The sequence below is a fragment of the Cryptomeria japonica genome, chromosome 6, assembly GCF_030272615.1.
Source record: "Cryptomeria japonica chromosome 6, Sugi_1.0, whole genome shotgun sequence".
In the NCBI taxonomy this organism is placed as follows: domain Eukaryota; kingdom Viridiplantae; phylum Streptophyta; class Pinopsida; order Cupressales; family Cupressaceae; genus Cryptomeria; species Cryptomeria japonica.
Genome location: NC_081410.1, coordinates 74,040,951 through 74,054,986, shown reverse-complemented (window position 1 = coordinate 74,054,986; position 14,036 = coordinate 74,040,951). Strand labels below are relative to the sequence as shown.

Genomic DNA, 14,036 nt, shown 5'->3' with positions numbered 1-14,036 from the left:
AAAATAGAAAACTAGTACAAATTATTAGAGTCTTATAAAATATACAAGGTGGAGTTCAAGGTATTGTGGTGCCCAACTGTATTTAACCTCCTAAATAATGTATATGACTTGATTGAAGGCTGAAAGCAGTATTATATAACTCATCTTGCACAATTTTTTTGTATAAATAAATTTTAATTAATCTATGCTGCAATAATGTTAGTAGTCTAAAGTTATCTCTGGACAACAGCTAGACTGTTAAATTACCATTATATGCATATGAGCACAGGTAGATAAACAATTTTCATAAAATAGTGTAAATGCTTGGTAAATCTTAGAAATTATTGGATCTTATAAAATATACATGGTTGATTTTGAGATATCGCAATGAACACTAGCTCCAATGTAGTTAACCTTTCAAATAGTGTGTTTGACATGATTAAAGGTTTAAAGCCACGAGTTTGAGATATTGTGGTGAACACCAGCTCCAATGTACTTAACTTCTCTATCACAAAAATTGAGCACATAAAGAAAACCAAGATATTGCACATAAGGAAGCCTTCTTATAGAGGATTATACGCATATTCGACAACCCATGTTATGAATGTGGGGTAAATAAAAAAACAAAAAGTACAGGAAAATAAAACATAAAGATACATCCTAAAGGTAGTTTGACTTTATTAAAGCTTAATTGGAATAACTAATTGATCATTACTATTTAATATTTATTTTAACAGCCTCCTTGAATGGTCATTCAACTAACTACACCAATCTTAATTCAAAATTTTACAAATTTGTCTCGACTCAAAGACTTGGTAGAAATGTTTGCAGTTTGGTTCTCTATTGGACATTACTGCACTATGATAGATCCATCTTATACAAATTGTTAAGTGAAGTGAAAATGTTTTTCAACAAGCTTGGTATGCTCATGGAGATTGGATTTTTGGCATGTTTGAGCACCCCTTGATTATCACAAAATAGGGTTGTAGTCTTTGTTGTGGCATCTTCATGTCCAAAATCATCCTCTTGAGCCAACTGCCTCACATGCTCCTTTTGTTGTTCCTTGATATTATGCTTTAGTCAAAGATAGAGTTATCGCATGTTGCAGCTTGCTTCTTGCTGGTCCATGTAATTGTGTCTGTGCCAAAGCTGATAACATGTTCAGAAGTGGATTTTCTATCATACATAGAAACTGACCAATCTGAATTTGTAAATCCACACAACCTGAAGTCTTTGCTTTTTGTTGTACATAATGCAAAGTCAAGTGTTCCTTTCACATATCTCAACGCCCTCTTTGTTGTAGTCCAATGTCTATATTTGGTGTTGTCATGAATTTGGAAATAAAACTCATATTATATCTGAAATCAGGTTTGATGGCTGTAAGGTATATTAAGCTCCCCATTAGTTGTTTGTAGGTTGACTCATTAATTGCCCTAGAGTCAATCTTGGCTAAAAGCTTCAGGCCTTTCTCCATAGGTGTAGACGAGATTTTGCAATTTGTCATTTTGAATTTGTTGAGGAAAACCCTTAATATATTTTGTTTGGGAGACAAAAATGTTGCCACTTGTTTGCCAAACTTCTACATGAGGAAAATTATGTTGGAGGCTTAGATCAGTTACATCAAAAGCTTTACTTGTACTATATTTGATTTTTTCAATAACACATGCTTGACAATTTGTAAAATTGATGTCATTAACATATATGACTAGTAGAATGAGATCATTTGATGTAAAAATCGGACCTTGAAGGATTTTGTTGGAACCTTTGTTCATCAAAGTATTTGCCAATTTTGATGTATAGGGGTGCTTGCTTTAGACTGTATAAAATCTTTTGTAGTCGGCACACAAGATGCTTCTTCCTTGGAACATGAAAACCATGTACTCCTAGGATATTGGCCATTAGAGCAAAGTTGATTACGTTCCTCATGATTCAAGTCTTTAAAAATTTATTTCTAGAGACCCTTATTATGGTTCAAGAAAAGTTGACAGTATTTCTTGTCATTTCTAGGGAGAACCAGAGTTAGGATTAGTAAAAAATCCAGGACTGAAAATTTGGTAACTAGTTTTGGGTCTCCTTGTCACACACACACGCGCGCATGCATGCACATGCACATGGCACGACATGACACGGCACGCGCACACACACACACACAATGATAGTTTGATGCTGATACACATGCCAAAGGATATGAGATGCCTAGTTATGAGAAATTTGGTACTTTTCTTTTGAGAATGGAGAAGGTTTGCATGGATGCACACACACACGCACATGACATGACACGACATGGACACACACACACAAGATGATAGTTTAATGCTGACACACATGCCAAAGGATATGGGATGCGTAGTTATGGGAAATTTGGTACTGTTCTTTTGAGAATGGAGAAGGTTTGCATGGATGCACGCACACAAAAAAACACACACAAAACTTTAAAGATTGAAATTAAAAAATATAGATAGTTTAATGCTGATCCACATGCCACAGGATATGTGATGCCTAGTTATGAGAAATTTGGTACTGTTCTTTTGAGAATGGAGGTTTGCGTGGATGTACACACACACACAAAACTTTAAAGATTGTATTTAAAAATATTGATAGTTTGATGCTGATACACATGCCAAAGGATATGGGATGCCTAGTTATGAGAAATTTGGTACTGTTCTTTTGAGAATGGAGAAGATTTGTATGGATGTATGCCCCACACGCACACGCACACACACTCACACACACACACTCACATGCACATGCACACACACACACAAAACTTATAGATTAAAATTCAAAAATATTGATAGTTTGATGCTGATACACATGCCAAAGGATATGGGATGCCTAATTATGAGAAATTTGGTACTGTTCTTTTGAGAATGGAGAAGGTTTGCATGGATGTATCCCTATAGGATATTTGAGAAGGCTGGAGATGCTCAGTGGCTTACATTATTTCCAACAGTTGAATTGATGTTACGCAAAGATCTCTGATTAACATTCTAGCGACCTCTTTAAAAGTACAGTGATTAGTAAATTATTACACTTAAAGAGAAGTGAATAATTGTAAATCATTGATGAGTCTTTCTAGAGAGGCAATTGAGCAGATTGATCAGAACACTACAGTGGCTATCATTACCATTACTAACAGATAAGTAATAATGATTTTGCAAGGGTGATGATAGAGGATGAGAATCAGAGTTTTTTTATAACACCTTATGCCCTAAGTTTTATGGCGGGAGATGTCAATTTCTTGTTGGGAGACTTCACAGATGGCAGGAGACCATGTCCAGAAGAACCCCGTGCGTCGAGGGGCGTCTCTGGTCTCCGAGACATGTGTTAGGGGGTAGGAGACGGGTCTCTAGGTGTGTGTGTGTACATATATCCTCATTTTGGATCTCCTAGAAACCTCCTAGATTTTCCATAATTGTTCAAAATCTAAAGTCAATGATGAATTTTATTCCCTACCTAAGCTAGCATGTCTCTTGTGTATTGCTATTAGATAATGTTGTTAGAATAAGGAGACTGTTTTTACTTAACCTTAGATATTTATTGTTGAAATTATGCGCATCAACAAAGCCTATCTTTATGCCATTAAAGTTTCATATACTCAATTCTCATTTGACTATCATCTTATATGTTTTTAATTTCATTTAAGAATTTTTTTAATGGTTATAAAGATTTGCCATATAAAACACAATGCCTAATAGAAACATCATTTTATGTTTCATCAAGGGAAAGGAGAGTTTTCTCTATTGAATGAGACCAACTTAATTCTTGTTTTAATGCTTAAATGCATATATTATATTATTTAAGGTTCACTGGTAAATGATATTTCGTGCAAGGAAACTTAGATAGAGAGATTTGTTTATGTATTATTTTGTTGTATAGGTTTACTCCAGTTCTCTTTCACTGGAAAAAAGGTGAAAAAAATGTATAATAGAACTTAAAAATTAGATAAAACTTTGTATTTCACAATGTTACAATTGCTGAAGATTATTTGCTTTGAAAATTAGTTTTTATAGTTCGAGTATTTTGATTGCATTAAAGGTCTGATCAAACACGTTAAAAATGGTGTAAGTACACTCAATCCAGTCATATTGGTGGTAAATCCACTATATTGATAAGAAAACTTGGGCCTATGGCTGTATAGTAAATAATGTATACAGTAAATGCAAATACTAGATATTCCATGGCTTGTATCTCTTACTTTTCAGAACAGTCATGTTCTTATTTAGCTAATGCTGATGTTTCTTCTCTGTTGAGAGTATTATTTTACAATTCATTTTTGAAATTTAAACATTCTAAAGTTTATCATCTTCCTTCTTAGTTAGAAACCTTTCTCAAATATTGCAAATAATCGCCTCACTTGGATCTTTGGAAGATTTGCTCTCTGTTGATCAGAAGATTTGCAGTCTGTTGATTGAGTAATTCAAAACTTGTGACATACTTCATGATTCAAGACATTTCTTGAGAGCATGCACCATATCTTAATCTCTGGGGACTATAGTTCCTTTTTTTTGAGAAAATTACACAGAAATGTTCTAAGTTTTTCTAAATTCTCTCAGGTAACTTTGGTGAGGTGGTAAATGTAGAACTGTCAATGGACCGTGTTGTAAGTTTACAACTTTTCTTTCTTAAACTAAGTTTTTATGTTGTCTACTAGTTTGGTTTTCTTTCAAACTGTAGTGGTGTTTCAGTACTGTTAGATGTTCCTTCTAGTATTTAATTAATTTTAATGCATTTTATTAAAGGTTCAATTACCCAGGGGTTATGGCTATGTAGAATTCAAGACAAGATCTGATGCAGAGAAAGCACTTCTTCATATGAATGGGGTAAGAATTCGTCTTCTCATTGTACACAAACATTTTTAATGTGTGAGAATCATTGAAGGCAATGATTGTAATGATGAAGTTCGGATGCACAACATGAGATAATCAAGATTTTGCTCTGGTTCTCTGCTAAGATTGATTAGTTGTTTTCCATTATTTAACTCAGGGCCAGGTTGATGGAAATTTTATTACTGCTCGATTTACACTCCCTCAACGAACAAGAACATCACCACCTCCAAGAACAGTTGTTCCCCCTCCTAAAAGGGAGATTTCAACAAGAGACAATGCTGTTCCTGATGCAGTAAAGGATGGGGCTGCACGTCACAGGGAATGTATGTTGTAAATTTGTTATTTGTGGATGTTGTCAAATAATCTTAAGCATTATGAGCCATTTTCATTGTGATTTTGTTTTTTAATCACTGGTTGTTCTTTGATGCCTAACTTGTAGCTCCTCCACTTCGTCGGAAATCACGTTCACCATTGCGAAGGTCCCCAATAAATCGACGAGGGGAATCTCCTCGTCGTCGAGGAGATTCACCACCGCGTCGTCGTCCGATTTCACCTCCTCGTCGGAATTCTTCCCCACCTTTCCGTCGTAGAAATCGTTCACCAATCAGGTAGAATTACATGATATGACTCTTCCTTTTTGTTTGTTTGCATTCATAATAGTGATACTTATTCTTTGGTCAATGCTTTTGTTCCATAATTATAGAAGCGTATCATTTCTTGACAGGACCTCTCCACGAAGGATAAGGGGAAGTCCAGCTGGTCGAGCACGCTCGCCATTGTCTCATAGACGCAGGTATGCAATTCCTATGACAATATCTGTATTGATGGTCAAAGGTATTGTAATAGTTATAAAGTATATCCACTAGCTTGTCAGGTCTTTAAATTGTGCCTGTCTAGTTTCTTCTTTACAATTCTAAGCAAGATGCAGAGGTGGAGCTTTATCATGCACATAACAAACTTGATAGTTATCGTGCATTGCATGTTTGGCATCTCAGAAACAAACTCTCTAGGGAGTTGAAGTTGAGCCCTTGACAAGGCAAAATACAAGTTCTCTAGAGATTAGAATGATTTTAGTATTTTACTCATTATTGGAATACTAAGCTGTGAGACTCATGGTTCGCAAAATCGAACATGGAGAGTACTTGGCAAGCCCAAAATTTTCAACTAGGCAACTTTAGAGAGTACTAAAAAATATATTTTTTTTGGAAACATATAGTTTTTGCAAAATTCAATTACAAAATGTATTAAATTAAAAATTGACATTTCAAAAGAGAAAATGCATGGTTTTATAAGCCAAAAAACATGTGAAAACGTGTTTTAACCAACATTTTACCCATGTTGGGGTTTTTACCAACATTTTTCTCATGTCCTTAAAAACTCACGAGTTAAACCTGTAAAAGCTCATGGAGCAAAAAAAACAGAGAGTACTTGGCAACTCAGAGAGATTGCAAACTATGTTCAGACTAGTACAAGGACGAGCACAAATACAAACTTTAAGTATTATGGTAGTACGGGTTTGGCTATATATATATTAAAAATTATAAAATAGAAAACAATGACTCGTAATTGCCAATAAACAAAATATTTAAATACCTCATAATTGGGAAGAAATGAAAATATTTTTTTGATTTGTGAAATGTCAATACAAAACGAAAATTACAATCAGTATTCAATAATCTTCATATTGCTTTTCATCAAGAGCATCATTTGTTTCAATTTCATTTGAACTACAATGAGATACAATACCACTTCCACTAGCCATGTCATATGTACAAGCTGGCTCATCTAAAGAGATTTTGGCAAGTTGACTCGTAATCACCAATAAACAAATGCATGGTTCGAACAAATGCAGTTATTTACAGTTTGCCACCAAATTTATTGTCATATATTGGGGCAGATCAAGTCTGAAAGCATTGTTTCCTAAGTTTTCCAAGATTGTGAAGAGTCCAATGTCCATACTTCTTAGCTGATCTTTGAAGCATTTTTTCATAAGAATTACAACATCTTATATCCAACCTTGACTTTGTTCTCTATGATGCCGATCATGCTTGTTCTTACATTTTTCTTGAGATTTCTCTAACTGGTTTTTCACCTTGAGCTGGATTTGTCTAATCCATTTAATGAATTAAATGACTCTTGCCACTTCTGAATCTTGGTGTTCTTGCTTAGCTGACTGCCCCAATGCAGCATCAAGTTTAGGAGTCAATTAATCCAAACAAACTTCAAAAGATGATTGGATGTTGATGCACGGATATAAGGCAAGGACTGATGCCAAGTCCTTGGAAACCTGCTTTAGTAGTCTCCAATGAACCGTGCCAAAGCCCTGTATGCTCATCTTCCTTTGCCCTTTGGTTTGAGGGTGGAAAGCTGTACTCTCTCGGAGCCTTGTATCCATTTTGGAGCAAAATATAGATTGAAATTTCCCTATAAATCAGTAATCTGTATTGGAAACAATATACTTTGTTAATCCAAAATGCACCCAAACATTTACAGAAGACATTTCAACTGCCCCATTGCCTGTGATGAACTTCTTGCATGGTGTTGCAAAGCACATTTCTCTAAATCTATCGTCAACTACCAGAAGATAGTCATGCCCATGCCCATGCCCATGCCTATTCATGGTAAATCGCTTGTAAAATTTATGGAAACACTTTTCCATGGCCTTGTGGGCACAGTAAGAGCTATTTACTAGTGCAACAAAGTTTGCAACCTCTAATAAATCTAGCTATTTCTTTCTGCATTTTAGGCCAATACACATCTTTGTGAATGAGCCAATGTCTTACTAACTCCAAAAATGGCCCACAACTTTGGAGGTATGCACTTCTCTCATCAATAGAAGTCCTTGTTCTTTTGGTACACACAAGTTGCTCAAATTTAAGCATAGCCAATTCTTGAGATAGAAATTTACTTCACTCTTGGCAACTCTGTGAGATTGCAATTGCTTGAAATTCTCTCCAAAATTAGAATCTTGAGCATATTCCTTTCCATATGTTTCTTTGGTAAAAGGCTCTAGTTGAGTAACTATGGCCAAGCCTGAAATTGTTCTGGAGAAAGGTGGCCTAGAAAGCATATCCTGCACTGCACTTGTGCTCTCCTTTATTGTATATAATCACCAAAATGGGTTGTAGCTAAAACCCTATCCACTTGTCACTTGTCTGTTGAAATTTATTTTCTGCTCACAAATATTGCACAGGCTGGTGGTTAGTATGTGCAATAGTTTATTTATCCAACAATTTATGTCTCCGTTTTTAAGTGCCTGAAGTAGTGCTTATATTTCTTTATCATGAACTTGTCATCTTCTAAGTGTTGATGTAAAAATCTGTGAATGATAACAAACTGACTTATGTCCTTGCAACAAGACGAGGACCACAACTTATTCCCTCGCATTGGTTCCACTTCTAAGGCTGGTGCAAGCTAGGAAGAGCTTGCACTGGAGCACAAGTTATTTTATGTTTAAGCAATTTATAAGTTTGATCATGTTCCTTACCTGATTAAATGCTAGTACTCATCACGTTAACTGCATGTTGAGATGTTACATGGTCGAGAGCCCCTAAATGAAGTTCCTCATTCATTGAACTACCCCTACAAAACACCTTGTCTATGGCACTCATTGGTGTAGGTCAATTAGTGATGAGTTTCACCTTGGTTGCATGTACTCTAAAATCACCTCCTGCAACCACACACCCCAAATAAACAAGTGCTTCTTTTGCAATTTCACATTTGTTCATTTTGTACATAAGTTGTTTTTATTTTAAGACCTATAAAACATTCTTCAAGTGGATTGATCAGGTGTTCTTCACATGTAGCATTGAAAATTAGAGTATCATTTAGATGTACTGTAAGACGTACCTATGAATTTCCTTAACGCATCATTCATCAATTGAATAAAACTAAAAGTTTCTGGTATCCTGATTTGAGGTTCAACTTTGTGTAATATTTTGCATGTTAAAGCTGGTCCATAGTTTTCCTAGTTTTTAGTAGAAATGTAAAAAACACAATTAAAAGTACTGCACTTATTGACTTTATCAGCTGAAAGCTTAATTAGAGGTCTGAAATGTTGTTGGAGTTTAAATTCAATAGAGAAATTAATATAACAAATATTTTTCTACCGGAAAACCTTGGGATGGGGTAAAATGGCTGCTAGTGGCAATTCCTTATATTCCAGAATGGTTTTCTTAGAACAAACAGGTGCAAAGATAGGAAATACTTTTTTAGTTGTTCTTATTGTCAATTGTGCTGCATCACTTTTCAGCTTGAATTCTTATCCTAATAGTTGCTTCAACATTTAATTTGTTCTGCAATTCCCTTATTCGGCCCCTCCATGGTTTCATATAGATGCTTGAGGTTGCTAATTGTGCACTGAAATATCTTCTTGCCCAAAAATGAAGAGATGAAGTCAAGCTGGTCATTTCATGTCTTAATCTCACACATTCAGTTGGAATGAAACAGGTGATTTTGAAGGTGCTCCCTGATGGAATTAATGATTTTGCACTGTTTTTTCCTTGTGGTTGTTCTGAAACCTAAAGATTCCTGTAGTGGATCTTCCTACTGATCTGTTATCTTCCCAGAAAATTATGGATCAATACTGCTCCTCGAATGGATTGAATTGAAACAAAACAAATCTTCCACTTTAGTATATATTCCACTGTCGTGATAGTAAATATTTTAATACATTTTTTTCTGAGGTCGGTTCTTCTACATTATAGAAATTGTTTCTGCACCATTTTTAGTTGTTTGACTTCTTGTGTATTAGCTGTTAGAACATATAGCTAGTAATTGATATTGCATTTTGAGATTTGAGTTCAAATCTTGGCTTGATTCAAGATATTTTGACCTGGTGTAGGCGTGTTAGATATGTACCAGTTAATGAATTTTGATGGCTGATTAATTTAAACAGTTAAGAGATCTTTTTGTCTTCTCCTGTTCTTATTTCTATCTTTATACAGATCTCCTCCTCGTCGTGGTAGGACTCCACCTCGCAGATCATCTCCTGTTCGTCGACGGAGTCGTTCTCCTCCACGTAGACCCCTCCGGTCTAGATCAACATCCCGTTCTCCCGTCCGGAGGTAACTTCAATTATTCGCTGGAAATGTAGACACTATTAGAGCTATAGCCATTGTGTAATAAAATTTTAACTTAATTAATTTTTTTGAAGCAATAACCATTGCGTAATTAAGAATAACTTGAGTTCTGGAAGAACAGACAGAGTAAAGGTCTCTGGAAATGTAATGTTGCCAAATTCAGGCTTTTCTGTTTGATCTGCATTTCATTCTTAGAAACAAAAGGTTTTCAGGTAAAGGATTGTTCTTCTCAAGTTATCTTTACATGTTATAATTCATTTGGCTATGGCATAACAAGTACGTTTAAAAAGGTTCTAGATGTGAGACAGGGGGCTCTTAAATTTATTGTCTTCTATTTTCTTTTACTGTCTGGACTATATGAAGTACATAATTTTTAATGAATATGTAAAAATTCTAACAGAGACAAATTTTCCTTCCAAATGGATATGCGATTTCTTGATTTGAACACATACTATTTCTATTATCATCCCAAATATGATTTTATTTAATTGTGTTTTGTCACCCATTTACATCTTTGGTTTGTTGGATAAAAAAATAGTTTTCTTTTTGGTATACCTCCTTATGGCTCTTTTTGGCAAAGCCGTGTAAGTATTGGGCTGCAGAAAAGGTTTACTCTACTTGCCCTAGTGAATGTGGCCACAGGATCAGAGTCCATAGTAAACTGGCCCTTTTATGGATAGGATGCACTCTTTCTTAAGGCATTGAGGTGTGTCATCCGCGGCCTTTAATGGCAGAGTTTTTCTACACTTGGTTTTTTTAAAAACTTTTGTATATCAAAGAATAAGAGTAATGCCGAAGGTTGAAGGAGTATTATTGAACAATAAAATAATTTCTTGTAAGTTCCAAAGGAAAAGGGATGCATCATGTCCTCACAGCTTTTTAGCAAAGTGCACATATTTTTTTAGTTCTTTTGAATGGGTTCTTTATTGTATTGTATTAAATAACATTGGTTGAAATTTGTATCTTGTATGATGTTATTTTTCTAAATATATGTTCCTCAAACTGTTTTGATATTTTTGTTATCAGGGCACGGTCACCTCCTCGGAAGCGTGGAAGATCCAGTTCATTTTCCTCTGAATCTCCTAGTCCACAAAAGGTGCATAAATGATCATCAGTCACTTGTGACAAGCTTTTTGTGCTAGCTTCATGGTTGTATTCCCTTTGTATTTGTACATTTGGAAATGCTTATTGAGGTAGATGGAACACTTAATTGTGTAATGGTGCACAACTGCATTTAGATATCTCATATTAAAGACATCCATGATGTTTAGTTTTCTTTGGCATCTTTGATTCTTGCAGCGTTCCTCTCGTGGAGATAGGAAACTCTCAAAGAGTCAGAGTCCAAGAAGGTGCATGCTCTATTTATAGCTTGGACTTATATGCTCATTTTTTTTAGGTCTTATTGATAATTATGCTTAATGGTTGTACAGGCCTGTGAAAGGAGGAAAAAGCAGTCCCAGTAGTAGGCGGAGTAGCTCAAATTCGCCTTCAAAAAGCAACACATAAGGGTAGGGGTTTGCAGTACTTCATGTCAATTTTGTTGTGATTTGTTTCTCTACTTTAAATAAATGCAATGGTTTAATTATCTTTACCAACTACAGGTTTCTCAGAATAATGGGTAGCCTTGGATTCCAGTTGGCAGCCCTGGACACCTTGGACTCGAGGACTCCATGTTTTGTGTGTGAGCAGTATCCAGGTTAAATTTTTGTATTTGCAAATTGTTTTGCATATGAATGCCCCCTGAAGCTTTAATGCTGACTGTGGTTCTTTGTGTGGTAGGCAAAAGATCCTTGATTTTGTAGTAGTGCGGTGGTAGAATTTTTTTGTTGTCAACCATTTTCATATTGGCAGTGTTGATTGGTTCATCTCATTAAAATAGTCTTGCTGCTCATTTCTAGATACCTTGTCAGGCGATTCACGTGCAACTTGCGACAAACAATGGTTTCATTATTATGCCTTTTTTCACTAGTTTGTTGCAGGCAGTGATTAGTGTAGAAGGGATCCTTTGCTGCATTTGACCATACAAACAATATTTTGGAGAGAATTGCCTTAAAAAATATCTTGTCATGTGTCTGGACCATTTCCTCCCAGTTATTTAGGTCAGAATCCTTATGATATTTTGCTGTCTTAATTTATCAAAGTATTTCATGACAGCCTGATGGGATTCATCAGCACAAACCATTGTTTTACTGGGCATATGGAATATTTTCCAGAGTATTTAGTGTTTTTTGACAGGTACAAGTTAAACATGGATTTCAAGAGCTTTTTTAATCTATGGTATGGAAATTAATTAAAAGATTGGGAACCTATTTTTGGTACCATCTGAATGTTTTTTCCTTGTTACACATTTCATTTTGCTACTGAACATTTGTTCCTTATATTTTGCACCTGACATTCTTGTACAATGAATTCTGGTCCAATCAAAGTTCAAGCATGAGGCAAATTTAGTTCTACTAGAGTAGATGCATCTGATTGATAGTCTTCAAATCATGATTTTTTTTTCTCTCTACTCTGAGGGCTTTTGGAAATGGTATCTTCAAATCATGATTTTTTATTCTCTCTACTCTGAGGGCTTTTGGAAATGGTATTTTTTCTTTTGGTATTCATCAGCGCAAACCATTGTTTTACTGGGCATATGGAATATTTTCCAGAGTATTTAGTGATATTTGACAGCTATAAATTAAACACGGATTTCAAGAGCTTTTTAATCTATGGTATGGAAATTAATTAAAAGATTGGGAACCTATTTTTGGTACCATCTTAATGTTTTTTCCTTTTTTCCACATTTCATTTTGCTACTGAACATTTAATCCTTAGATTTTGCACTTGACAATCTTGTACAATGAATACTGTTCAAATCAAAGCTAAAAAATGAGGCAAATTTATTTCTACTAGAGTAGATGCTGCCTCTGATTGACAGTCTTCGAATCATGATTTTTGCTTATCTCTACTCTGAGGGCTTTTGGAAATGGTAAATTTTCTTCACTAATTTGTAGTTGAGTGAAAGGAATTGCTTCATTTCTTTTCTCCACTTTATGTGAAATATATGCAGAATTATTTGACATAAATGAAGATTCATGTGAAACAGCATGTGGTTAAACAAGAAAACAATCTCTTTAAGTGGAAGGCATTAAAAGAAATTCTAACACCTTATCGCACTGCTGCGTGGGCATGAATCCAAGCAAAAATTTTGCCTAGACATTTTGTATTTAAATAACTTTATTAATATCGTTTATCATTTTTTCTTATGCTCTACTTGCAAGAGCTTGGGACTGCTAACAATGATCGTTTCTCAGTGTTCTTATCAGCCTTCGATTAGAAGGGCATTCCAATATGTAGAGGAAAATAATTCAATATTAGTGTTGTATGCAAATGCTCAATCCTACAAAGCAAGCCAAGCAAGGGGAAGAACGTTCTGATTCATTTGTGTCAGGCAGTCAATACATCTGACCAAGGATCTAATCATTTTTCTTCCTTTCTAGGTTGATTTTCAAGCTGAGTAAGCTAGCGTACTCTATTGAGAATTGCAGTGACAAATGAAACCCCTGCAATAATACTTGAGTGTCAATGAATATATTTTCTTTTTTAATTATTCCGTGCTCTAATTGTAAATAATATTTTTTTTCTTGAGAATGCTAATACATGTATCAAAAAAAGGAAAGCCTCAAAATTTGCAAATAATGAGAGCTATAAACCCTTGATGAGGAGGATTACCAAGCTAAACTTGCCAGACCTTTGTGGCTTAGGTATTAGTACAAAATTGATAAAAGGCTGAGGTAGCAAAAATAGAATAAGAAAGATTCAAGAGACGAAGGGTCTGCTGCATCTATCATCTAATATAAGTGCACTGTCAAATGCTTCGCGGATTGGAGAATCGCTAATTCTGAAAATCATATGAACTACATAGCTCAATGAGTTACTTTCAGAATTTGTGAAATGGCTCAAATGAATTCTCAAAGGCACCAAAATATAACAAGAGAAAAAAGACTTGAAAAGAAATGAAGAAAATGGTATTGTAAAGAAATTGGTAGACTCCAAATAGCTATTGAAAAAGATTTCTGAAATTTTCATTCCTTTTAATATTTGCTTTGAGATGTATTTCTAATTAATTGTATTTTGAATTTTAATTTTTCAAAAATTCCATGTA

At 34.9% G+C, this 14,036-nt stretch overlaps 1 protein-coding gene across 2 annotated transcripts in view; it reads left to right on the top strand.

Annotated features, from left to right (window-relative positions):
* The window catches only part of LOC131064190 (serine/arginine-rich splicing factor SR45), a 53,370-nt gene extending 41,028 nt beyond the window's left edge, over positions 1-12,342 (top strand). Inside the window, exons 4-14 of one of the 2 annotated variants that reach the window (XR_009111215.2) lie at positions 4,536-4,582; positions 4,722-4,802; positions 4,966-5,131; positions 5,248-5,416; positions 5,533-5,601; positions 9,755-9,874; positions 10,916-10,985; positions 11,189-11,238; positions 11,320-11,397; positions 11,491-11,585; positions 11,788-12,342. Coding sequence is in view for 1 of the 2 variants with exons in the window: in XM_057998233.2 (XP_057854216.2) it covers positions 4,536-4,582; positions 4,722-4,802; positions 4,966-5,131; positions 5,248-5,416; positions 5,533-5,601; positions 9,755-9,874; positions 10,916-10,985; positions 11,189-11,238; positions 11,320-11,395 (848 nt within the window). In the remaining variant the exon portion in view is untranslated. Of the gene's footprint in view, positions 1-4,535; positions 4,583-4,721; positions 4,803-4,965; positions 5,132-5,247; positions 5,417-5,532; positions 5,602-9,754; positions 9,875-10,915; positions 10,986-11,188; positions 11,239-11,319; positions 11,398-11,490 lie in introns of both variants that reach the window. The other variant, XM_057998233.2, reaches the window with a different exon arrangement.
* Positions 12,343-14,036: the final 1,694 nt, after the last annotated feature.